The sequence below is a fragment of the Acomys minous genome (genome assembly GCF_964271855.1).
Source record: "Acomys minous genome assembly, chromosome: 15".
NCBI lineage: Eukaryota > Metazoa > Chordata > Mammalia > Rodentia > Muridae > Acomys > Acomys minous.
Genome location: NC_140497.1, coordinates 86,361,046 through 86,387,872, shown reverse-complemented (window position 1 = coordinate 86,387,872; position 26,827 = coordinate 86,361,046). Strand labels below are relative to the sequence as shown.

At 46.7% G+C, this 26,827-nt stretch overlaps 1 protein-coding gene across 1 annotated transcript in view; it reads left to right on the top strand.

Moving 5' to 3' along the window:
- The first annotated feature begins 84 nt into the window (after positions 1-84).
- The window catches only part of RASSF3 (Ras association domain family member 3), a 65,257-nt gene continuing 38,514 nt past the window's right edge, over positions 85-26,827 (top strand). The window contains exon 1 of the mRNA XM_084760001.1: positions 85-380. Coding sequence (XP_084616127.1) covers positions 270-380 — 111 coding nt within the window. The 5' untranslated portion in view covers positions 85-269. The remainder of the gene's footprint in view (positions 381-26,827) is intronic.

The window sequence follows — 26,827 nt, the reverse complement described above, 5'->3', positions numbered from 1 at the left end:
CTTGGCGGGACCGTGGCTGGCCGGGGGCGGGGTTAACTGGTGGGGGGCGGGGTCGTGGTGCACCGGGGCGGGGAGGCGCCCGGCGAGGGCAGAGGAGGCTGCGGGAGGGGACCAGACGGCGGCTTGAGCGGCGGCCGCAGCTGCAGCAGGACGGCCGGCCGGCGGCTCGGGGCCGCGCGCCGGGAACCTCACGGGGCGGGCGGGCGCCGCACCCCGGCTTGGCCGCCTGCGCCCCGGGAAGGCCCCCTGCTCGCCACGGGACCAGCAGCATGAGCAGCGGCTACAGCAGCCTCGAGGAGGACGCGGAGGACTTTTTCTTCACCGCCAGGACCTCCTTCTTCAGGAGAGCGCCTCCGGGCAAGTCCCGTTCGGGTCAGCCGGTGAGTGGCGTGCTCGGGGGGTTCCTGGCTCCACGTGTTTGTGCCGGCCCTGGGTTATGCTCGCCGGCAGGCGAGCGTGGCCTTTGCACTTTCGGATCCTGATAGGTGCTTGAAGCCTGTGCAGTGGGCGTGGGGAGCCTGCGGCGAGGGAAGGAGGTGGAAGGGCGCGGTGCCAGATGGCCTGGGCCGCCCCGCTTGGGGACGCGGGCTGCAGGAGCAGCTCCCGGCGCCGGAGGTCCTGGGGCCACTCGGGATGGCCCCTGCGGCAGCCCTTCAGGGGCAACGGCTAGGTCCCCGCGCCGTCCTGGCTGCAGTTTGCTCGATGGCCGTGAGTGGCTTGAGGGCACGCAGTGGCTCGGAATGACCGAGCAGCCCCTAGTTAGGGCAACCTGGGGGGTCGGCGCGGGGGTGGGTGGGGTGGGCCGGGAAAGGGCCCGGGCTATCGTTTGCGCTCACTAAAATCAGAGTTGCAGGACTAGGGTTCCCATGAGGTCCGGCTTTGCGGGTGCTGCGGACGTTCTAGGTAGACTTAGCTCCAGCAGGCTTTACGCCGGTTTTTTCCTTTTTTGGAGGAAGGGTGCCGTGGGAAGCGTGGCTTGGGAAAAGACAGAACAGGAACCTGTGCCAGTTTCGCAGATCGTCACAGTGATTATTTTTTTTAGGGAAGTTTTCCAAAAGGGGCACATAGGCCCGATTTGTAAGGTCGACGCTTGAACCGGTGCCTTTTTGGCCCTGGAAGCCGCTCCAGGGAACTTGGGCAGCCTAGGCACACTCTCATCGGATTTAACTTGTTGCTTCTAAAACACAACAGGCACCTTCGGAGGTTTCTGTCAGCTCTGGAGATGGGGGAAAAAAACAAGAAACAAAAAACAAAAAAGAAAAAAATAACAAGAGAAACCAATCGTTCAGGGTCCAAGTTATGAGGGTTTTGGTAGAGAGGAACTCAGCTCAGGTTGTCCTTGCCAACCCTTTTAATAGGCCACTTTTAAAAATAAAATTTCTTTATAAGATTTGAGAGTTCTAGTCTTTTTGGCCTATTAAATTTCCATACTAGAGGGAGGAGGAGGGTGATGAAAGGCAAGAATGAAGTCAATTACCTTTATTACTAACAAGATCTAATCCCTCACGAAGGGCTACAGGTGGGTGGTATCTGGTTTTTATCCTCAGACTTATGCATGCTCTGCTTACTAGGCGAACTTTTTATTTTCAGTAGAATGTGCTAATGGATGAATTTGGAAGTGAGAGATACTCCCTACCTAGCCCTCCCCTGTGGTTTGAGGGAGAAATGGCATATCTTTGTGCCTTTTCCACCTTGTTGTTTTTCCTCATTGTCGGTCTTTACTACCCTTCACCACTCTGCATTTTCCTCCTTCCATTACCTGGTAAAGAGCTTGAGCTCGTTTGAAATGTATTCCAGAGATGTCTAGTAGTTTCCAGAAAAAACCAGGGGGGTTTCTGAATTCCACCAGGTGTGAGATTTTCCTCCACACAGGCCAGCCAGATGTTGTGGTTGAAGTGAAGTTTAAGAATCCTTCCATAGGGCATGGTGGCGCACACCTTTAATCCTAGCACTCGGGAAGCAGAGGCAGGCGGATCGCTGTGAGTTCGAGGCCAGCTTGGGCTACAAAGTGAGTCCAGGGCAGCCAGGGCTACACAGAGAGACTCTGTCTCAAAAAACAAAACAAAACAAAACAAAAAATCCTTCCATGGTTTTAAAAAGCTGAAACTGTAGTTGGGGATGCAGATCAGTAAGTAGAGGGCTTGCCTAGTATTCACTGCATAGTGTGGGTGGTTGTGTTCACAGGTGTGTGTGTGTATGTGTGTGTGTGTGTGTGTGTGTGTGTGTGTAGGCAGGAGGGCCAGCAATTCAAGGCCATAATCCAACACCCCCGCTCCATCCGCGCTCGCATGCACTTTGTGCAGCATTTCTCTCTAGGTTTATATACATGTAGATATATGCCTTCACTTACACAGCGTGCGTGTGCATGTGTTCCTATACCGTGTGTGTGCATGTTTGTATATGCTGTGTAATATTGCTCATTTGAGCACAGACATGAGTACATAAGACTTGTGTTGAGAATTAGGGCAGTAAGAGCCACTCCTGGCTCTGTGTATTTTGAAGCTCTGTTGCCTGTTTATTCCTTTAGCATAGCACATGCAAGGTGCTAAGTTGTAGGAGTTTGTCAGTTAAAGAAAGGGTTCTTGGGGGCTGGCGAGATGGCTCAGAGGTTAAGAGTACTGACTGCTCTTCCAAAGGTCCTGAGTTCAAGTCCCAGCAACCACATGGTGGCTCATAACCATCTATAATGAGATCTGGTGCTCACTTCTGGTGTGTAGGCACAGGCAGAATTCTGTGTAAATAATAAATAAATACATCTTTAAAAAAATAAAAGAAAGGGTTCTCGGTGAAAGGGGGCTCTGTAGCCTGAATTAATGTATTTATTTATCTACCTATTTATTTTTGAGACAAGATCTCTCTCTATAGCCTCAGCTGTCCAGGCTGGCCTCGAACTCACAGAGACCCGCCTTGTCTTTGCTTCCTTTTCTTGCTTGCCTGTGCTGTCACTCCTGTCTGAACCCTGAATTTCAGTAGGCATTTTGTTTTATTTACAGAAGGTGACTGTATCTTAAGTTCCTGATTGCGTATTTGTGAAATGAGGAAGCTAAGCTTGAAAAGCGATCCACTCTGGTAGAACACTGGGTTGGGTCAGATAACACTTCTTCACTTTAATATGCTTATGATAGGGGGTAAAACAAACACCACCCCCACCACCCCCAGACAGGGTCTCTCTGTGTAGCCTTGGCTGTCCTGGACTCACTTTGTAGACCAGGCTGGCCCCGAACTCACAGCAATCTGCCTGCCTCTGCCTCTGAGTGCTGGGATCTTACACAGTGCTTCTACCTCTCTCCAGAAAGGTGGAGAGAGCCAGATCTTTTCTGGGTAACAGTGATTTTCTTTTCCTCTTCCTTATGTTGTACCACCTGCTGGAAAAGCTAGGAAGTATGGTTTCTGGGATTCTTGCAAGTATTCAAAGAAACCAAAAAGTCTCCGGTGAATACAGGATGAAGAGAAGCGGGTGTGCGAGGGACAGACACCATCTTTCTTCTCTTCCAGGCAAGGAAACACGATCCAAATGCTTTTCATCCCCGATGATAACAAAAAGAGACATAAAGAAGATGGTGTCCTTTTCTCGTTTTGTTTTGCACCTCGTTAGTTTAAAAAGGAAAAGGGCTGAAGACCTGTCTGAAGAGTGTATAAATAAATAAGTAAATAGATAAATAATTAAAAAAAATTTTTTTTTGGTTTTCTTCTTTTTTTTTTCTTTTTCTTTTCTTTCTCTTTTCTTTCTTTCTTTTTTTTTTTTTCCCGAGACAGGGTTTCTCTGTGTAGCCTTGGCTGTCCTGGAATTGCTTTGTAGACCAGGCTGTCCTCGAACTCACAGCGATCTGCCTGCCTCTCTGCCTCTGCCTACGCTGGGATTAAAGGTGTGCGCCACCACGCCCGGCTATAAACACGTTTTTAAAAAGTCCTTTTAGGGGATGTTACTGCTGTGTCCTCTGGCCTGAACCAGCATTCAACTCTGCCGTTGCTCAGTGACAACTGGCTGAACGAATGACTGCTTTCCTAGCTTATTAATACTTGGCCCCTCACCGCTTTCACGTGTGTCCGACCTCATGGTTCTCCCCGGAGCCCTCTGAAGCCCTGATGTTAGGACAGGAGAGGTTGCTGCGTGGTTATTTAAGGCCCCATGCGTGCTGAGAAGAAGGGCTGGAGCTTGGCTCTTGTAATTCAGATCCATTTTCTTAGCAAAAGGATAACTTAACATGCCATTTTCCCTTTTAAATATGGATGTGTATATATTAAGAGTTTCTTAAAAATCTTGACTTTCTTGGCACATGATGTCATTATAACGCTCAGTTTGTGTTTGCGGATTCACAAATACTTCAGAGGACCTACTTGTTCTTAGCTTTAAGCAGAACCAAAAATGCCCACAGTTCTGAGGTTACTAAAATCAAACTGCCTAGAAATGTAGGATGTAGTCATGGCCTAAAACTATTAATATAATCTGCTAAACTTAGATGTGGCGCTTCCCACCCCCCCTCCCCCAAACTGTATGTGGCTAAGGATGGCCTTAAACTTGATCCTCTTGTTTCTCTACTTGAGTACTGAGATCATGCTCAGTATTCTGGGGTGCTGGGGATCAAATCCCAGGGCACTCACGGTACACAGTAGGTAGTCACTCTACTGACTGAGCGACATCCTAACCCATGTTTTCCCTTCCAGCGGAGGGCACCGCCTTTCTTCCAAAGCTTACGTTAGTGACTAGAATAAGGGGACACTGTATCTGCTTTGCAAGTGGAATAGCCCAACTTCTCCAGAAACAGTATTTGTTAAAGTTAGCCTGCAGTATGCCACACAAGCCTTCAGTTTGCCTTTTGCGTTGACTCCTTGTGACTATCTGGCTATGCTTTATTGGATCACTTAAAAGTAATGTGTTGCACTCTCACATTATTATTATTATTATTATTATTATTATTATTATTATTATTATTATTAATTTAGAATTTTATGTGTATGGGTGCGTTTCCTGCTACACGTATGTCTGCATTATGTATATACAGGGCCCATGGAGGTCAGAAGCAATTGTGTTCCCTGGAGCCGCCATGTGGGTGCTGGGAACTGAACCTGGGTCCTCTGGAAGAGCAGCCACAGCTCATAGCCTCTGAGCCATCTCTCTAGCCCCTGCACTCCCTTTATTAATGTTTTGGAGGTAGTTCACTTGGGCAAAAGAACAGTGGTTTGCGATATCAGCAGTATTTTAGCTATACCAATTTTAGCCCTATATAGCTGAATACAAGTATTTTCCACCAGCAGCTCTACTTTTGTAAATTATTTTATGGGCATTTTGATTGCAGGTGTCTGGGTACTACCCACATTCCTGTTGCCTACAGAGGCCAGAGGAAGGTGTCAGAGTCCTTCTGGACTGGAGTTGGAGACAGTTGTGAGCTGCCATGTGGGTGCTGGGAATTGAACCTGGGTCCTCAGGAAGAGCATCCAGTGTTCTTAACCGCAGAGGCAGCCCTCAGCAGCAGTTTTGCCTGGCTAATCCATTTGCAATGCACATCTTGCCTGCATGACTGTTCTTACAGTCTTAATCCATGGGGCTTTTGTGATTGTGTCAGCAAGACTCACAAAGGCATATTTCTCTGACTGAATTTAAAAAAGTCAGTCCCCAGCCTTCCACAACCGTGGCTGAGCAGTGTACTCTGCTGTGTTTCTTCTTTTGGCAAACATACAATATTTGGAATTGTTTGGGAGCAGTGACAAAAAAAAAATTATGAAAAAAAGACTAAAGATAATTATTCTTTTTAGACTTCCTTTGGCAGCCCATGCCTGTCATACTGTGACCATTATTTTTCTAGTAGAAAAAAAAATGAGGCTGCTCCCCATCCTTCTTAGTGGGGTCTGGTCTCCAGCTCTTAGCCCTCAATGTCAGCAGTGGGCTTTCTCCTGCCTCTGTGGATTGAAGGCCACACTTGGAGGCTTGAAGGCCATTAGCCAGCCTTTGGGCCCCTTTTCAGAGCCATAGTGGAAAACCAGTGTATGGCTAGGGACATCCCGTATGATGTGTGTGTTGTGGCGAGCACAGTTTAGCTCTTTGCAAGGAATTGTACACACCTAGCTGCTGCCGCCTCCTCTTCCTCTTCATTTCGTTGTTGTTTTTTCGAGACAGAGTTTCTCTGTGTAGCCTTGGCTATCCTGGCCCTCACTCTGTAGACCAGAATGGCCTCGAACTCACAGAGATCTGAGGATTTTAAGAGACGAACAAATGAAAGTGAATTTTGGCTTGGGGTTAGGACAGAACTTCCTATTTTTTCTGAGACGACCCTAAACATTTGCCATTTAGCATGACTGTGAGCTCTTGAGGTGGCATTCAATCATTCCCAGCATTGGTGAATATAAGATCAAATATCATGAATTTTTGTTTTTTGTTTTTTTTGTTTTTCGATATAGGGTTTCTCTGTGTAACAGCCCTGGCTGTCCTGGACTTGCTTTGTAGACAAGGCTGGCTTCGAACTCACAGAGATCCACCTGCCTCTACCTCCCGAGTGCTGGGCTCATGAAAAATGTTGAAGATGCTGTGTCTTGACATCAGACATTCAGTCAAGATGTGGTTTGTTGTGTATAAATAGACACACAAAGCTATCTCATTAGTATGCATATTTGCCTTTGTCCTTAGTAGTAAAAATATTGTGTGTGCACGTGTGCGCTCGCATACACCTCCCCCCAAACAATTGCTGTAAAATAAGTTCCCTTAAAACAATTTTTACACGTATTTATTTTGTGCGAGTGCACTCAAATGTTCATTTGGATCTTGGTACTCAGGTGGAGGCCAAAGGACACCCTGTGGGAGTTGGTTTGAGTTGGTTTCATTTCCACATGTGGGTCCTGGAGGTCCAGTTCACACCATTCATTGGCTTGGTGGCAAGTGCCTTTACTTGCTGAGCCATCTCACACACTTTGAGACTGGTCCTTCAGAGCTCAGGCTGGCCTGAAACTCAGCAGAGCTACAGTCTGGAGTCCCTAAGCGATTTGTCATGAGTATTGCTTGGTTTCATGTGCCTATTTTATATACCCATAATCCTGCGGTAAAGTTGACATTTCTTCTGGAGAAAAGGGAACTTGATTGGAAGAAGGTTTAAGCAGTGCTGATAGTAATAATGTGTGTCAGAGTTAGCTGGAAGTTCTCCTCCTCCACGTCACCTGTGCCAACCACGCCCACCTCTGTTCCATGTGTTAGGCAGTTCGTTTTCTGAGGCAGGGCCTCACTGTGCTGTCAGGCTGCTTATGAAGTGCCTCGGCCTTCTCAGTGGCTGGGACCATAGGCACACACCATATCTTGCTTGTAACTTACTTGTCTTAAGAAAGCTAATCATGAGTTCGAGGCCAGCCTGGTCTACAAAGAGAGTTCCAGGACAGCCAGGGCTATTACACAGAGAAACCCTGCCTTGAAAAAAAAAAACAAAAACAAAAAACAAAAAAGAAAGCTAACTACTGCTTTGTATATTCATTTTGTGAGTAATTTATTCAGTCACTCTAAAGGTAGAAAACTGTAATCAGAGTTGATCAAATATAAACCAAAGTAAACAACATCCTTTGTTTATCCTAGCCCTCCCCATTCCCCTCTTTCCCTCCCTGCCTCCCTCCCCCCTTCCTCCCTTCCTGTGTGTGTGTGTGTGTGTGTGTGTGTGTGTGTGTGTGCAAGACTTGAGTCTCTTGAAGCATGTGTTGATCACCAACTTAATATGTAAGTGAGGATCACCTTGAGTGTCTGATCCTTCAGCATCTACAGACCAAGTGCTGTAATTACAAGCACGTTATCACCACACCCTAATGGGGTCTGGCAAACACTGTCTAAACCGTGGAGTTTTAGCTCCAGCTTGGTATTTTTAATTTTTCACAGTCTAGTTAACTCTGGCTTGGCTGCCAGGAGCTGATGACATGGCTTTTATTTTAGTTACTATTTGTTTTCCTCCCAGTCCTGATGCTTGAACAGAGGACTTGGTGCTAGGAGAAGGTTCTATCAGTGAGTTACACCCCAACTCCTTTTTATTTGTTTGTTCCTGCCTGGTCTGGTATTTGCTAGGTAAACCAGACTGGACTCCAACTCACTGATATCTGCCTGCGTCTGGCTCTCAAGTGCTGGCTGGCATGAATGGTGTGTCCCAGCGTGCACAGTTAAATTGTATTTTAAATGGAGAAAGTCAGCTGTGCTCTTGACTAGAGGGTGGTAGAGCCTGTGATACGTGACTGAAACTTGAAATGTATGGGAAAAGTCATCAAAACTGGCTCTTAAAAGCAAGTGACCCAGCTGGGCGTGGTGGCGCACGCCTGTAATCCCAGCACTCAGGAGGTAGAGGCAGGCAGATCGCTGTGAGTTCGAGGCCAAGCCTGGTCTACAAATCGAGTCCGGGACAGCCAAGGCTAACACAGAGAGACCTTGTCTCGAAAAACAAAAAACAAAACAAAACAAACAAACAAACAAAAAAAGCAAGTGACCCTTCCATTGTTGGGCTGTGCAGCACATCGGTGTCTCGCAGTTACCAAACCCTTGAAATGTGGCTGGCCTGAACTGAGGTGGACTGTACATTTAGAAAAAAAAAAAAGTCCCCACTGCATTTTAAAGACTTAACTATAAAAGAAAGAGTACAAGACACATCACAGTAGTTGAAAAAAATAGGAATGTGAACTATGTTACATGCTCTCTTGGCATCGTTCCTCATCTGTAAGAAGCATGTGCATTGGACTACCCCTGAAGGAAACCACAGAGCGCTGCATTCAACTTACATGTCCTGGGTGTGGACTGTGACATAATGTTTATAGAAATGACAACACTAGGCATATTGGCCAAAGTTAACTTTACCTATTTTTTGTTTTAAACTTTATTTTAAAACATTTTACGTTTATTTTTGTTTTTAAAGGTTGTTTTTGGAGACAGTCTTCTCTCTGTGTAGACCAGGCTGGCCCTTGAAACCACAGAGATACGCCTGTGTCTGGCTCCAGAGTTCTGGGAGCTGAAGATGTGTGCCACTGTGCCCAACCTACGTTTATTTGTGTGTGTGCATGTGTGTGTCTGTGTGTAAACACAGGTGCCACTGTGCAAGCTTGTCTGTGTCGGTTCTTACCATGTGAGTCTCGGGGATCCAAGTCACGTACTCATGCTTGGCTGCAGGCGCCTTTATCGGCTAAGCCATCTCACACCGTCCTCACCTATTTATTTTTTAAACACTGGGAAAGTTTAATGGCTTGCACCATATTGGGTTGGATAGGGTTGCACACTAAAGCAGAGTTTAAATCTTCATCTTCTCAGTGGCTGGGGGTTGGGGGTATGGTGCCCGCCAGGCATGCTGGGAAGGGTTTTTGCCTGTGAAGGGGGCTTACTCACTGCTGTGCGGAATAGTTCCTCTTGGCCTGCCTTGGGTCATGCATACCAGCATTTTGAGGTTATGAAACTTGTGTGCGTGGAAACCCCCTACCCCACCCACCCACCCACCTATCCACCCCCCAACCCCCCACATGTGAGCTGGTGGGATAAAACTGGCCTAATGGCATTCCACATGCAACTCTGTGTTCAGTTTACAGAGAGACTGGGACTCATTATTTCAGAGCATTAGAACAGCGAGCTTAATATGTATTTTATGGACTGTAATTGCTAACTGCTGCTACATGATTCAGCCAGCTAAGAATAATTTACTAATTACATCCTGCAGTACCCGTGCTCTTTCTCCAGTTACTAAACAAAGTGAGATAAATGAGAGGAGGGAAAAGGGATAAATTTGGAAATTGGAGACCAGAAGAATGGATGTCTTAGAAGATATTAGCTTTAACAGACTTAGAATGTAATCAACCAAGGTTTCACTTGAAATAATGGGGGGTGGGGGAGGGCGGGGAAGCCAGTAGGAGAGAGAGAGAGAGAGAGAAAGAAACGGAGAGCTGGGGAGGGTGGTTTTCTAAATTCATTTCACAAGCGTCGACCGCACGCTAGGCTGAGGGGTTTAGGGATTCGGGGTGCACAGATCCTGTTGAGTTTCTGGGCTCAGTCACTGGTCGCCATATACCATCTCGAGTTTGACAGCTCACCCAGGTGCTGTCACCTGGCACTGACTGGGTCCTTTTGTGACATAGTTAAGTTTGCCTAATGTCTTCAGGGTCTATCCGTGTTGTAGCACGTGCCTCTTTCTCTCCCCTTTCAGGGTGAATAATGCATGCTTGTATGAGCGTGTTCGTGCCACTTTTCACTTAACTGTTCATTGCGGGGCCCTCGAGTTACTGTAGCCTCCGAATGGACGTGCCGTACAGATGTCAGCGAGAGGCCCTGCTTGCAACTCATTGGCATGCCCACTCAGAAATACTATTACTGGTATCATTAGGTAATTCAGTTTTTGAATTTTGTTTTGTTTCTATGAGACAGTTTTTCTGTGTAGCCTTGGCTGTCCTGGAGTCACTTTGTACACTAGGCTGGCCTCCAACTCACAGATATCCACCTGCCTCTGCCTGGAAAGTGCTGGGACTAAAGGTGTGTGCCCCCACACTCGGTAGTAATTCAGTTTTTTACTTTTTTTGGGGTGGGGAAGAATGTTATGCTGATGTTTATTTAAGTCCTGCTATTTAAACCTGAAATTCTGGGATGTTGATGATTTTAGCTTTCATTTGATGTCTCTATTGTAGTTTACTAAATAGATGCTATTCTGTATTTATTGGAAAGCATGTCTGATCAAATATATATTATAGTAATTTCTACAAAAGAAGTACAAATAATTCTTCTTACCTCGGTACTGGGCTTGGGCGCAGGTCATGTATGTGTTGGCAGGGGTATGCCAATGAACCCCAGCGTTTGGTGATTAGACTTTTTTATATCCAAGTCGTCAACATTTTGAGTGTGGAAGTTCTCCTTTATGGCTTACTCTTTTCTGATGCACAAACATGAGCTGGCACCCAGCATGAGACCAGAGCAGCAAAAGATCCGGTTGTGGCAGCCTGGGCCTCCAGTCCTGAGGGGCTGAGGTAGGAGGCAGATCCCAAGGAGAGCCTGAGTTGTTGCGCCTTCCTGTCTCCAGCAACTGTAGCGATGAAAAGCTCACCGGGCAGTTTATTCTCACTCGATTCGCATTTCTTTAATTAACTTTTACCATTTTTCTGTTTTGGATCTTCGTTTTGTGTGAGCCTGGTTTCACCCATGACCTCTGACCTTTTGTCTTGTGAGGCTAGTGAAATCTGGAGGACTCCAGTTTGGAGCCTGTGGTTCTGGTAGTTCCCAGTTTCTGTGGTCGGCTGAAATTCAGGTGTTTTTTTTGTTTTTTGTTTTTTGTTTGTTTCTTTACTTACCCTGTAGTCGAGGGACATTCCATGTTTTGGTGCTTTGAAATACTTCAGACTGAGTTGCAGTCTGAGACTCTCTCGTACTCAGGGCTTCTGGGGTGGCGCTTGTTTTTGTCACGGTACAGCACAGGCATTGCCCAGAAGCTGAGCCATGGATGCAGAGGGTGGAGGACCAGTCAGCTGTGTGCCCCTCACTAACTACAAGGGGATTTAAGTTCCTGTTTGCCTTCAGATTTTAGTAAATACAGGCCCAGTTAGTCAAGCACCCTGGAGGACCCAGGAGAAGCAGATCCTCTTATAACAATGAATAGGGTATTGGGCAAAGGTTGGTAGAACAAATGCCCGAAACCCACTCAGCAGAGAATTACTGAGGAGATGCAGTTAAGTAGGTGTCTGGCATTGCCATCCACTGAAGTTGGTGCCTCGGTCAAAAATTGTTGTTGAGCGATGGTGGTGCACTAAGGAGGCAGCGGCAGGTAGATCTCTTGAGTTCAAGGCCAGCCTGATCTACAGAGTTAGTTGGAGGATAGCCAGGGCTCCGCAGAGGAACCCTGTCTCGAAAAACAAACAACCAACAAACAGTTAAAAAGAGTTACTGTTAGCTTTTATGGTAGTCTGCAAGTCAGTCCGTAGTTTCATTTTTGGCGATTTGTCAGCATGGTTGAAGGACTTTCCATGACCAGGATTCAGTTTTGTTTTGTTTGGTTTGGTTTTGGTTTTTTTAGATAAGGCTTCACTGTGTAGCCCTGGCTGTCCTGCACTCACTTTGTTAGACCAGCCTGGCCTTGAACTCACAGAGATCTGCCTGCCTCTGCCTCTGCCTCCCCAAATTGCTGGGATTACAGGCATGCACCATTGAGCCTGGGTCAAGATTCAGTTTTCAAACAGCAAATCAAAACAAGGGAAACGTTTATGAATAAATTACGCAGGACTGGTACTAGTGCTAACGTGAAGTTCAGTTTGCTATTGTGATGTGTCGGTTGTCAGTGGAGCATCCTGGGAAAATTAAAATGGACTTGCTTCTACTGTTTGTGGGATTTCTGTGGAGCTGAGCTGAGATGTAAGCCAACGGGGTTTCATTGCTTCACAGTGTCAGCAGATGCAGGTTTCATAGCATGCAACTAGTGAATTCAGGGAAACTGGACCACAGTGAGTAATTTCCCAGCCATGGGAAAATGTAAATATTATGTACATGGTTAAAGAAACAATAACATTACTTTTGTCCGTTTCAGGTCTGGCCCTGTTTGTTTAAACAGACTTGCTGATTGCTTTTTTTTTTTTCCCCTGGGCAAGTCTTCCTTTCGGGGGAAGGTGCCCTTTGAGAGTTTTCTGAAGTTTGAAGGCGGCTTTCTTGTGTTTCCTCTGACCATCGCTTGCATAGTCATTAGCACGAAACTGCCACATTCAGGTTGATACAGGGTCTTTGTCAGAAGGTTTTTTTTTTTTGGTCTGGAAGAGCGGCCAAAGCTCTTATTCACTGAGCCCAGTGGCTTTCAACCTGCCCAACACTGCGACCCTTGAGTGCATCTCCTCATGGTGTGGTGACTCCCTTCCCCCACTGCCATAAAATTATTTCGCTGCTACTTCCTAACTGCAGGATTTTGTAGACTGGGCTGGCCTCAAACATAAAGAGATCCGCCAGCTTCCACCTCCCAGAGTGTTGGGATTGCCCGTGAGTGCGACCGCACCGCGCCAGACCCTTCCTTAAGTTGGTGGGGAGAATTTGGAGGAAGGCTATTTAGGGTAAGGAATACTTTTCAGGGCTGGAGAGATGGCTCAGTGGTTAAGAGCACCACCTGTTCTTCCAGAGGTCCTGAGTTCAATTCCCAGCAACCACGTGGTGGTTCACAACCATCTATAATGTAATCTGATACCCTCTTCTGCAGATAAAGCACTCATATGCAATAAATAAAGTAAATAACTCTTTTTAAAAAAAGAAAGAAAGAAATACTTTTCAAAAGATAAATAAACTTCAGACTCATTCCTGTGGGAGGGAACCCTGTTTCAGTTTCATTTGTTTGTTTATTTTCTGTATACATGCACATACGTGGTGTTTGTGTGGTGGAGGTCAGAGAACAGCTTAATGGGAGCTAGTTCTTTCTTTTTACCGTGTTGGTCCTTGATTTAGTTCAGGTCATCAGGCTTTTTTAAAAAAAGCTGGGTATGCATTTGTGGCTCCAGCCTTAAATCTCAGCAGAGGCACTTGGGTCTCTGAGTTTAAGGCCAGCCTGGCATACAGAATAAGTTGCTGGACAGCCAGGGTTACACAGCGAAACCCTGTCTTGGAAAAAAAAAAAAAGAAGAAAAGAAAAAAAGAAAAGAAACAAAGCAAACCAAAAGTTAGGCATGGAGCCATGCTGAGGCAGTGGACACAGGAGGGCCTCTAGGGCTTACTGACCAGGCAGTCTAGTCACACTGGTGAGCTCCAGGCTGTGTGTGTGTGTGTGTGTGTGTGTGTGTGTGTGTGTGTGTGAACCTCAATGCCTTGTGCATGCACGCAACTGCTTTACCATTGATCTCCAGTTGGATATATGTTTATAAGTGATGAGTTGACTGTTTGAAGCAGTTATATATGCTAGCCTAACTTTAAGCCAGGCTATGTGTGTGTCCCAGGCAAGCCATCACATGTCTTTAAGCATCATCTATAAACCAATAGCCTGAATAGCATTAACAGATGTTAGCAGTTGCCATCTCTGAGAGATCCCGCGAGGGGTGATGGATCCCCCTTAACTGAGCAGGCCAAATGGGGAACCCACTGCAGTCGAGAGAGTCAGAATGGACTGACACAGTCAGCCGAAGGGCGGAAGGCGACAGAAAACAGTCTCTTTGGCTGTGCGAACTAAAACAGACAGGGCACCTCAGTGTAGTTGATAAGGGACGCTAATCAGTCTGGGAGGTTATTGCTGTTTTTCAACTGCTTGCTGTATCTCAGTGGCTTGCCATATCACCATAGTGTTTTTGTTTGTTTGTTTGTTTTTTGTTTTTTCAAGACAAGGTTTCTCTGTGTAGCCCTGGCTGTCGTGGACTCTCTTTGTAGACCAGGCTGGCCTCAAACTCACAGAGATCTGCCTGCCTCTGCCTCCTGAGTGCTGGGATTAAAGGTGTGCACCACCACTGCCCAGGTGTTGGTTTTCTTTCTTTCTTCCTTTCTTTCTTTCTTTCTTTCTTTCTTTCTTTCTTTCTTTCTTTCAGAGACAGAGTTTCTCTGTGTAGGCTTGGCTGTCCTGGACTCGCTTTGTAGACCAGGCTAGCCGCAATCTTACAGAGCTCTGCCTGCCTCTGCTTCCCAAATGCTGGGATTGAAGGTGTGCACCACCACATGTGTATTGGGAGGGGAGTTGTTGTTGCCACCTGTCCAAGACTGAGGCCTAACATCAAGATGTCACCAGCTTCTTTTCTTACAAGCAGGCCCCCCTGGCTCTAAGAGAGATATTTGATCATATATGTACATATATGTGTGTGTGTGTGTGTACACACACACACACACACACACACACATACATACATACACACACACACACACAGCTGAACATGGTAGTGCACTTGGGAGGCAGAGGCAGGCAGATCTCTTAGTTCGAGGCCCGCTTGATATATACAGTAAGTTTCAGCACAGCCGCCAGGGCTACACAGAAAAACCCTGTCTCAGGAAAAAAGAAAAAGAAAAAATGGAGAAACAAAACAAAATAAATAAAGTGTCGTTTTTGTCACATAACCATGCCCAGTTTTAAAGTGTGAATCCCCTTTCTTCCCTCCACTCGCCTGGCTTCCAAGTTCTGTTCGCTTTGGTGACAGTTGCGTTTCCTCCTGGAGATTTCCTCTTTCCTGCAGCGGGCCTTGTGCTGATTGTTTGGGGACTTAGTCACCAGCTTCATTCTGGTGTTCATGACATCAGATGAGATGAGATAATGTCCATCAACTGCAAAGGGGGCCGGAGCCATGTCTGCTGTCCTCAGAGTACTGTCCTAGGCTGTGGCTGGCTGCTCACCCGGTCTCCCACCCATCGTGCTGTCTCAGCTGGCTATGTGGCTCCCACTCTGCAGGAGCTTGCACAGTTTGAATGGACTTGCTTACGCCTCAGTGCAGGAGCTGAGGAGGCGCCGCAGCCAGTCTCGGATCTGTCTGGCTGACCCTGCAGAATTCCTTTCTACTCTGGCGGTGGTCGGTGGTCTGGTGAAAGGGCTCTGATGTTCCCTCTCTACCGTGGCCTCCCTCTCCTTTGAGTTAGTGTTGCTCGTCTAAAAATTGGCTGTCTGAAACCGGCCTTATGCTATGAATGCTGTGTTTTACTGGCATGTTTAATACAGAATTTTTGCTGTAGTGTTTTTGATGAATTCTAAGGACTCACTGGTACACTTTTTTTTAAAAAAGATTTATTTACTTTTGTTTTATTTGCGTGGGTGTTCTGCCTGAATGCATGTCTGTGTACTGCACACATGCCTAGTGGCTAGAAGGCATCAGATCCTTAGAAACTCAGGTTACAGTTAATTCCTATGAGAGATTTAGGAACCTTTAGGAACCTTTGGTGGCACAGAACTGGGTATTCAACAAAGGTTAACTTTCTCTCTCTCTCTTTCCTTTTTTTTTTTTTTTTTTTTGGTATAGCCCAGCCTGTCCTGGAACTCACAGAGGTCCGCCTGTCTCTGTCTCTGATATGGGATTAAAGGTGTGTGTATTAGCACTGGTAATTTGTGGCAACTTGGTAGGAATTTTTGCTAAGGCAGTGTTACTCAGGAGGGTGGCTGAGGAACTGGAACTCAGAGACACCTAGGGGAAGCAGAGGGCAGTTATTTATGAGACAGGGTTTCGCTGTGTAGACCAGGCTGGCCACAAGCTCAGAGACCTGCCTGCTTCTGCCTCCCGAGTGCTGGGATTAATCATGTGTGCCACCACAAGACAGCTGGTTTTGAGATTATCAGTACCATTTCTGGCATCTTTGGCTGTCCCTTTTATCACGTCGCTTGAGTGTTGGTCTCCTAATCTTTAAAAGAGATGTTCAAAGTGAGATGATTGAGTGCTGTCTATGAAGTCTCTCAGCTGTGAGTCATACGGTTGTCAGATTGGCATGGAGGCCTATTCAGAGGGTTACAGAGCAGGTTCTGCCTGTGTCTTCTAGTGTAATCTATTGCAGATTTTTAGCCTGTGTGTTATTTTGGGGAATGATAAATAGTTTTTGAGAAAGAATTCTCTATTTTGTTTATTTTTATGTGCAAAGTGATTTAAAAATCGGAACACTTGATATCCTAGTTCAAATGTTCATTTGGAGTTGATTTTGTTGTTAATGAAGAAATCTCGGGAGAAAGATGGCATTCGGTGCATTGTTGGTGGTATCAGGGAGCTTGCAAACTTAGTTTTATGCCGGGAGGTGGTGGCGCACGCCTTTAATCCCAGCATCGGGAGGGAGGCAGAGGCCAGCCTGGTCTACAAAGTGAGTCTAGGACAGCTGAGGCTACACAGAGAAACCCTATTTTGAAAAAACAAACAAACAAACAAAAACCCTTAGTTTTACATCTGTAGATTATCTAGATTGTGTACTTGACAAAGACAGACCAGAACGCTGCTTTATAATGCTGTCGTTATGAGTTGTTTTATGGGGACCCATTCTGGGAAGTACATCACTAGGCATTTTCACCACACATGTTGGGAGTGTACGCATACAACCCTAGATGGTATCTCTCCGTCCGTCACTCCATATGGCCTCTTGATGCAATACTAGCCGGAATCAAAGAACACAGATGTGGCATCTGCAGGGCTGTCACTATGGTGATGCAGCATCCTGTTGCATGGCACACCTTCTGTTTTCTTTTTGCAAGTAGAAGGCGGTACACACTTGACTCATGATGAAAATTATATATTTAATATATTTGTGTTTATATGATACATATTTAATAAATATACAAGCCAACCACATAGTCATTATTATCAAGTGTTCTGTCCCCTCGTGTGTGTGTGTGTGTGTGTGCGCGCGCGCGCGCGCGCGCGCTCTGTTTTCAGCCACTGGCAGCAGTTCACACTCACAGCACTACTAGTGGAAGTGAAGTGTGTTCTACAGTGTTATGAAGGCTGCTACTTTTTATTAGACTGTGTGCCGGGTGGGACTGTATTTACGGCGTGTGTGGTGCTTGGCCCAGGCACAGAGACAGCCCTATTGGGTTTTGAGCTTGAGTTTTTGGTGCTGGCATTGCCTTTTGTGCGTGCTGAGTGAGCGCATTAGTGAAGTCCACCCCAGTCCCATTGTATCTGCTCCTTTACCATCTGGTTTGATACGGTCACACTTGTGTCAGAACCATGGTCGAGAGGAAGAAGTTGGATAAAGGCAGTGAAACATCGGCTTTTTGTTTTGCTTTTGTTTTTGATGGAGTAATAGTGAGACAGTGGGAATAATTCTGTAGTGAGGTAGAAGAGAGACATTTAGGTGGACCGGACAGTGCGCTGGGCTGGGCTCCCCAGCGTGCCGCAGTGCTAACTGTCATGGGGCTGGGGCTGTGTTTTGAGGTTCCCTTTCTTCCTCAAAGGCCCTGACTAATTTATTCCTTGAAAAATGGTTAATTTTTTTTCTGGAGTGAAAGAAGTGATGATTATGTTTGTGGTGGATTTTTTTTCTTTTTTTTCCTTCCATGAGGGCATTGAAACTGGATGAAGAGAATCGAAGCGGGTTGGTTCGTTGCTAGTCTTGGTAAGTGAGCGGAGTATGCAGAATTATTTCCCTCTTTTCTGAAAGAAGAAATGTTTTGAGAGAGATCCAGGGACTCATGGTGTATTAATTCATCCATTTTTGCTGCCACCAAGTTTCATGCAGACAAAAAGAACACCAAACCAGATCTGAAATTTTGTTGCAGGAGTTACGGATACAGAACCAAGAAAGCGCCCAGTGGAGGTGCCATGTTGTGTTTAAGAATCCAGTGGGACAGCTGGACGTGGTAGCGCACGCCTGTAATCCCAGCACTCGGGAGGCAGAGGCAGGTGGATTGCTGTGAGTTCGAGGCCAGCCTGGTCTACAAAGTGAGTCCAGGACAGCCAAGGCTAACACAGAGAGACCTTGTCTGGAAAAACAAAACAAAACAAAAAAAGAATCCAGTGGGGCTGGGCGTGGTGACGCACGCCTGTAATCCCAGCACTCGGGAGGCAGACAGAGACAGGTGGATTGATGTGAGTTCTAGGCAGCGAGTTCAGGACAGCCAAGGCTACACAGAGAAACTCTGTCTCAGAAAACCAAAACCAAGAGGCTGGGAGGAGTGGACAAAGAATATGATCAAAATACATGGTGTGAAATTATTAATTAATAAAACATTATATTAAAACTTGTGTGTCTTAACACATGAGCACCACACCCAGCCTTCCCCACCCCGACACAGCCATAGGTTTTAGGCATTGAGCTCAGGTCCTGTGACTAAACTGTCTTCCCATGCATGTCTTTATCTCTCCCTCTGTCTTTTTATCTTTCTTTGACACCTCAGCGTCAAGGAGGCCTGAGAGGCAAAGTCGGCTGGCCTCTAACCCTGCTGTGTAGCTCAGGGGTGACCTTAACTTGCCGACCCTCTTGACTCCACTGCCCACACCCTCCAGACTCTGGGCTTCCTAAAGGGAGGCCACCACATCCTTCTCAGGGTGGCTTATCTTTGTTTGGAGGAAAGTGGACTGATTACACAGCTTTTAGCTACTCACGTGACCTTTCTGTTGAATAGGCCATAAAGTCTGCACTTTGCTGCTTCCCTTTTGAAATGTTGTTTCAGGTGTGAAGCGAAAATGTTTAGTAAACAGTGCATTCTTTAAGCCCTTCGGCATTTCCAGCCATGTTGGGTGGCTTAGAGTCCCTTAGAGTCCTGGTGGATGCAGGTGGCCGGTGGTGTCTGAGCTCCCTGTGGCTTCTGCTGCCAGCCTGTCTCCCTCCTCTTTGGTCTCTCGTCTCTACTCTCTGGATGTGTGTGCTTCATCCCGCAGGGCGGTGGCCCTGCAGGATTCACAGAAGAGTGTAGTGTCTGCCTCTTGAGCACACGGCCCACTGGAGGGTCATAGGAAGCCATTGACACCGGCGGTGCCTGTGGAGGCGTGGTGAAGGCACCCAGGCCGCTGACCACACAGCACACACCCAGGGCCCTTCGCCTGGCCCGAGACAGGTGTAAGTCAGGCCTTTGCCAAGGGCATTGCTGCTTTCTTTCTGAAGAGGATGCACTGAGAGGTGGTGGGTCAGAAAAGCGCTAGGCTGGCTGGGCGAAGGAGGGGAAAGGGGCCAGCTAGCCAGGGTGACTGCCACATTGACAGAGGGCAGAGGAAGAGGACTTTTATGTCGGGCGCATGGAGCTTGGGCGAGGTGAGGAGCCAGGTGGATACAAGCCGTAGGTTATGGTGAAGTTAGGCTGAGGGTGGACTATGCTGAGATGTAGCTGTACTGTTTCTTTCCATAGCCGTGGTTCTCCTCAGCCTTGGGTGTGGCCCTTTAATACACTTCTTCACCATGTAGTGACCCCCAACCATAAAGTTGTTTCATTGCTACTTCATAGCTATAATTTTGCTGCTGTTATGAACTGTAATATAAATCTCTGATATACAGCTCCTTGGGGGGTCGAGACCCACAGGTTGAGAAACCACTCTTAACATGGCAAAGGTTACTATGAGATTCCTGAAGCTGTGTTCATAGCTTTACATTGGTAGACACTCGGAGGAAACCCCTGGGTCTTGAGTTTCCAGCGTTCCCATTTCCATACCAATTACATTCATTGTCATCTGAAAACTATTTGTGTACAACACGAGTGGAAATTACAGTGACCATGATGCATGAGGTTCCCCTCAGCGACAAAGAAGTTGGGGATTTCCAAAAAGCTTTGTTGTCGTTGAGCGCTGCCTCTAGCCTGGCGTGGTGGCGCACACATTTAATCCCAGCACTGGGGAGCCAGAACCAGGCAAATTTCTTCAAGTTCAAGGCCAGCCTCGTCTACAAAGTGAGTCCAGGACAGCCAGGCCTCTGCTATACAGAGAAACCCCCTAACTAGTAGGTCTTTGAAATTTGTTTCAAGGACTAGCAAATAGTTCTGAAGGCTGGTTATATATTGCTGATCGATTCTTTTTTTTTTTTTTTTTAAGATTTATTTATTTATTATTTATATAGTATTCTGTCTGCATGTGTCTACATACCAGAAGAGGGCACCAAATCTCATTATAGATGGTTATGTGGTTGCTGGGAATTGAACTCAGGACCTTTGGAAAAACAGCCAGTGCTCTTAACCTCTGAGCCATCTCTCCAGCCCCCTGCTGATCCATTCTTTTCCTCTTAGATTTATAAGAAAAATTTTAAAAAACTCGTGTGCATTCCAAAAGCGACCCACTCATCCCCTTACAGGGACCAGTAGCAGCGCTGCATTTAAGCTGTTGATGCACTATTGTTGAGCAGCGGGCAGCGTGGGTGTTTGCGTTTGGTTTTTGGAAGGAAAGCTTCGTGAACAGCTGCGTATCTTTTGTGTTCCTGTCAAAAAAGCATCTGTATGCTTTGAAATGTCTTAAATGTGCTTGGGATGCACACGAGGTTTATGAAAGACTTAGAAACTCATTCATTCCTGCAGTGTGTCTGGGACACAAGGGTTGGAGTGACCCGTGCCAGCTACTCCTCAGAAGTGGCGTGTTACGTGCCTGGGGGACAAAGATGCTGTAAACCCAGCCTGTTCCTCTTCACGCACTTTCTATGATTTCAGAGCACTTTACTAGAGCAGTGGGTTGCAACCTTCCTAATGCTGTGATCTACCAGGACTACAGTCCCTCGTGTTGTGGTGGCCCCAACCATAAAACCAGTTTCACCGCTATGTCATAGCTGTAATATTGCTACTGTTACGCGTTGTAATGTAAATCTGATATGTGACACCTGTGAAAGGGTCATTTCAAACCCCTTAGGGTCGTGACACCCAGGTTGAGAAGCCACTGTCAGAGATCATTGCTAGCCCTCTAATTAATTTCCTTCCCTCAGCTTGCTTACAGATGATACTGCCATAATCATGGGGGTGTGTCTCCGTGGGAGACTTCAGGTTCTGAGTGGATTGCCTGCTCATAGAGAGAAATCTTCATGTTTGCAGTTTGATAGGTTTTTCTGGTTTCACCTTCAAATCGGCATTTGGAGATAAATTATTCATATGTCAGAGGCCAGTGAAGTGCACCCGGAATTCAGCACTTGGAGACTGAGGCAGGAGAACCACACATCCACACATCCTTGGTTGTGTAGTGAAACCACATCTCAAAAGAAACAAGAAAGAGGCAGTGAGCTAGTATACTGCTTATTCTTTTAAAGTCCCAAAGGAACTGTGAATATTTCAGTTTAGAGGGGGCGTCGAGGAGAGAACAGATGGCATCTATTGTGTGTAAATGATCTATAGCTTTGACTATGTAAAGTTCTGTTTAATTTAATGATTGTATCTTTTTCTAGGACCTCAGCGAGACCTTAAAGGAAATAACTAAATTGTCTGTGTGTGGGATCTTCTTCAAGCTGGTATAGGCACAGGAAACTTGAACAAATGACTTTTGTGTGGCATCTAATATTTCTCTCTCTGTCTCTCCCTCTGTCTCTCTCTCTGTCTCTCCCTCTGTCTCTCTCTCTGTCTCTCTCTCTCTGTCTCTCTCTCTGTCTCTCTCTCTCTCTCTCTGTCTCTTTCCCTATGAGCTAGGGCTGGCTAAGAATTTGTTATGTATCTTGGGGGTGACTTTCAGCTTCTGATCCTCCTTCCTCCACCTCCTTAGTGCTGAGATCACAGCATTCCTCCTCCTCCCCTTCCTCCTCTTCCTCCTCCTCTTCTTCTTCTTCTTTTCTTTTTTTTTGAGACAGGGTTTCTTTGAGTAGCCTTGACTGTCCTGAACTTGCTTTGTAGACTAGGCTGGCCTCAAACTCACAGCGATCCTCCTGCCTCTGCCTCCCGAGTGCTGGGATTAGAGGCGTGCGCCACCACTGCCCAGCACACATCATGCTTCTTCATACCTGGTTTTCTGCTGTGCTGGGAATTGAACTCAGGGTTTCATATGTGCTAGGCAAGTACTCTGTCAACTGAGCTATAGGTCCAAACAAAAGTGTTACTTGTTTGTTTGTTTTGTTTGTAGTTTTTTGTGAGGCGGGGTCCTATTATCCCTGGCTACCCTGGAACTTGCCATGTAGCTGAGTACTGCCTGAGCTCCCCCCCCACCCCCCACCCCGAGCGAATAAATATTATTAATTTATTCATATTATATCTCAATTGTTATCCCATCCCTTGCATCCTCCCATTCCTCCCTCCCTTCCGCTTTCCCCCAACTTTCTAATTATTTTAAAACCTCCTTTTAAAACTTCTCAAAGCGCTCAAGTAGCAGGCAGAAGGTGCCTGAGATGTCAAGAACGGCATAAAGCATGAAAAGGCCTTTTTGAAGTTTCCTGGCGCTGGTCCCTTCAGCTGAAAAGAGGCTGTGTTTCCTTATCGCGTTCCCTGCCCCAGCCGCCCAGGTGTACTTTGTGGTTTCCAAAGTACCCGCTGGCCTGGCTTTAGGCCGATGGGACCAGTTTCTTCATAATTCCTCTGCTTCCTTTCTTAGAACATTTATGAAACTCTTTTCTTCAACAAGGTCCTCAAAACAGTTTTTTGCTGTGCAGTGTAGTCGGCTGTCCAAAGTTTCGGACCTACGGGCAGAAATCGACTTAATTGGCAGAGGTATCTCTGATCTTCTTTCCATTCTGCCATGAAATAACGAGGAGGTAAACACTGATTTAAAAAGGAATTGTGGGGCCGGAGAGATGGCTCAGAGGTCAAGGGCACTGACTGCTCCTCCAGAGGTCCTGAGTTCAATTCCCAGCAACCACATGGTGGCTCACAACCATCTATAATGTGAGCTGATGCCCTCTTCTGGCCCGCATGTACACCTGCACTGTATATACAATAATAAATAAATAAAGATTTAAAAAAAAGGAACTGTGATGGCTTGAAAGGAAATGGCTCCCACAGGCTCACGGGGAGGGGCACTATTAGGAGGTGTGGCCTTTTTGGAGGAAGTGTGTTGTTGGGGTTGGGCTTGGGGGGGGGGCACGTCTCAGATGCTCAAGCCAGACCTAGTGTGGCAATTTCTCTTCCTGCTGCCTGTGGATCCAGACATAGAGCTCTCAGCTCCTTCCCCAGCACCACATCCTGTTTGCACACAGCTATGCATCCTGCCATGATGACACTGGACTAAACCTCTGAACTGTAAGCCAGCCCCAACAAAGTGTTGTCCTTCATAAGAGTTGCCGTGATCATGGTGTCTCTCCACAGCAATAGAACAGTAACTAAGACAGAAATTAAAAAAAAAAAGTTGATAATGTCATACATTTATACAGTGTATTTTTTATATCCTCCCAACTTCTGCCAGCATATCCCCCCACTTTCATGGGACCCCTCTCTCCTCTGTAACCTACTGAGTCAAATTTGTCCAGGTAGAATGTTGACTGGGCGGCCTTACTGTCTTGATCTTATGCAGATACCCATAGCATTTCAGAGCACCCCCCCCCCCCATCCTCTGGCATTTTACACCCCTTCTGCCTCTTCTGAGATGTTCCCTGAGCCTTGGGTTGGGGTTCAGGTTGGTGTAGATGCACTGTTAGGGCTGAACACTCAACGGTCAGGTACCCTCTGCATTTTGACCAGTTCTGAGTGCCTGCGTTAACTGCTGTCCACTGCAGAAGGACGCTTCCCCGGGCAAGGTCAAGAGCAGCACTGGTCTGCAGGCTCAGACACATACTTAGAAGGCACTTTAACAGCATGTCCATTTGAGTAAAGCCACAGCAGGAAGTTGGCCTCTAGCGTTTATGACCTCCAGAGCTTTGGGCTTTTGACCAAGGTCATAGGGTCAGACATGAGTTCCCTTCTGTGAAGCAGGCCTCTTAGATTCGACCAGAGGCAGTTAGTTATTCCACAACGGTTTTGCTACTTACTCCCTTACTGGCTCACGGCTTGCCTGGACGGTCAGTACTGTAGCATTCAGGGTTCGCTATTACAGTTGATGGCTACTTTTAGAAGCTATCCAGCAGGAAGTTTTCATTGAGTTCAGTTCCAGCTTCATATCTTTGTGTCCTGTAATCAAAGTGTGTTGTACTTTCAGCAGTAGGGATCAATTTTTGTCTGTTTGTTTTGTTTTTGGGGACAAGGTTTCTTTGTGTTAGCCTTGGCTGTCCTGGAACTCACTCCATAATTCAGGCTGGCCTGGAACTCAAGAGATCCACCTGCCTCTGCCTCATGAGTGCTAGGATTAAGGGCGTGCGCCACAACCGCCCGGCTTTATTTTTAATTCATTTCATGGTAATGGTCTCACCAATAAAAGCATCACGTGGCTAGAGTAAGGGAACCACGCAAATGCTCGCTCAGTTCCAAACCCTGCACATCTCAGTGGTCTTCATGACCATTACAGAACAGCTGTATGTTAGAGAGGTAGGTAGATGATTAGCTTTGGCACATACCATTGGTTTACCAGTGTATATGCCCACAAGCAATGAATGAGAGTCCATCCATTCCCTCTGAGGACTTGCCAATGGTTGTCTTAGATACACGTGTCCCCACCCCTACCAGCCCCGTGCTGGAGAGCAAATCAGGACTCTGCACATTGCACATGCTAGGTAAATGCTTCATCACTGAGCTGTATCTTAACCCGTGTGTGTGTGTGTGTGTGTGTGTGTGTGTGTGTTTAGGATTTATTTTTAATTATGTTTTTGTGAAGGTTGCACACAAATGAGTGTGCTGGTGCCTAAGGAGGCCAGAGGCATTAGGTCTGCAGTAGCTGGAGCTAGAGCCCCCAGTTTGGGCATCTGGAAACAAACCAGTTTTCTACAAGAGCACTACACTCTCCACTGCTGAGCTGTCTCTCCGGCCTCCCTTGTATGAGTTTTTAGTTCTGCCTTCACTTAGGTGCTGGAGGAGGTTGCCCGTCAGTATGGCCTGGGCGGGATGAAAAGAAATTGCCAACGTATAAGCATAAGGTTCTTTCTACTCAGCTACGTATTTGTCAGGCCAGTAGTCTCAGGGACGACTTAAAACAAACAAAAGCAAAAAAATGGGCAGGAAACCAGGCGTGGTGGCTCAGGCCTTTAATCCCAGCCCTTGGGAGGCAGAGGCAGGTGGATCTCTGTGAGTTTGAGGCCAGCCTGGTCTACAGAGCAAGTCTTGGACAGCCAAGACTACACAGAGAAAGCCTGTCTCAAGAAACAAAAGCAAAACAAAACAAGAAGAAAAAATGGACAGAACAAAAAATAAGCACCAGGAGACCAGTGCCACCCCCACTGTCACCACCACCATGACCCCACCCACATCACCCACCCCCACCCCCATCACCCACCCCCACCCCCACCCCATCACCCACCCCCACCCCCATCACCCACCCCCACCTCTAATCAGGACCCTGCCTACATTTTCTCTTTGAAACAGCCTTGGCTATTAAACTCTTGTCTCATTTTTCTGGTGTGTTCCACACCCCCCTCTAAGAACCATGCTGAGATTTAAACAAAAGGTCACAGTACTTCAAGTTCCGGTTGGAGGTGTTCCTGGTTTTTGCTCCTTTCTGTTTCTTTATTGAGAAGACCCAGGAAACCTCCCGGAGCTCAGAGATCACAGCAGCAAGATTTATCTGGAGCCTCCTGGGGCTGTGGGAGTAGGGGGCAGGCGCTATGTTAAGTGGTTTCTGTTCTTCTGATTTTGTTTGTCCTGACCCGGTGAAGGGGGACCATCATCATCTGCCTTCCCACGAGGAAGCCAAAGTTTGGAGGAGCGAAGCGATTGCTCAGGCTTATGGGACTGGGGTCGTAGGAGCTGGCGTTTCAATCTAGATCTGTGACTCAAAGCCTCCCTCCCCAGGACTGTTCATTCGTCAACAGTTAGTCAAGGTCTAGGGCTGTGTTTCCCCTGTGTTTCGCTGTGCTCGGTGTCCGGCTCTGCATAAAAGTACCAGACGGGGCTGGAGAGATGGCTCAGTGGTTAAGAGCACTCTCTGCTCTTCCAGAGGTTCTGAGTTCAATTCCCAGCAACCACATGGTGGCTCACAGCCATCTATAATGAGATCTTGTGGACAGTCACACATGCAGGCAGAATATTGTATACATAATAAAATAAAATAAAATAAAAAAAGTACCAGGCGATGAGATGTTCAAGGTGAGCCTGGCCTACATGAGACCCTGACTCAGCAGTAAATAGTTTCTACGTATTTATAATTCACTAACCAAGTGTCTTTTTTTTTTTTTTTTTTTTTTTTTTTTTTTTTTTAACCTGAGCTCACAGGCTGCCCACATTCTGGCCAAAGGTCAGTGAAAACTCCAAGATTGCCCGAGGCTCTTGAGGGCTGTAATCCAAGATAAATGCTTGAAGTAGATGCTTTAAGCCGATGTTAGAAGTGCTTATGGCTGGGCACAGCACTGCAGGCGCAGAGGAGGGGAGCGTCCTCATAAAGAGCTGGTCTCTATAGGACATACCTGGGCTGTGCGTTGACAAGCACCTCAGATGTGTGCTCTGGACAGTACCCAGAATCCAGTGACAGTCTGCTTTGAGCTGCAGGTATTTGTGATTGATTGCTGAGTACACGTGGACTTTGTTTCCACTTTTTATTTTTTAAA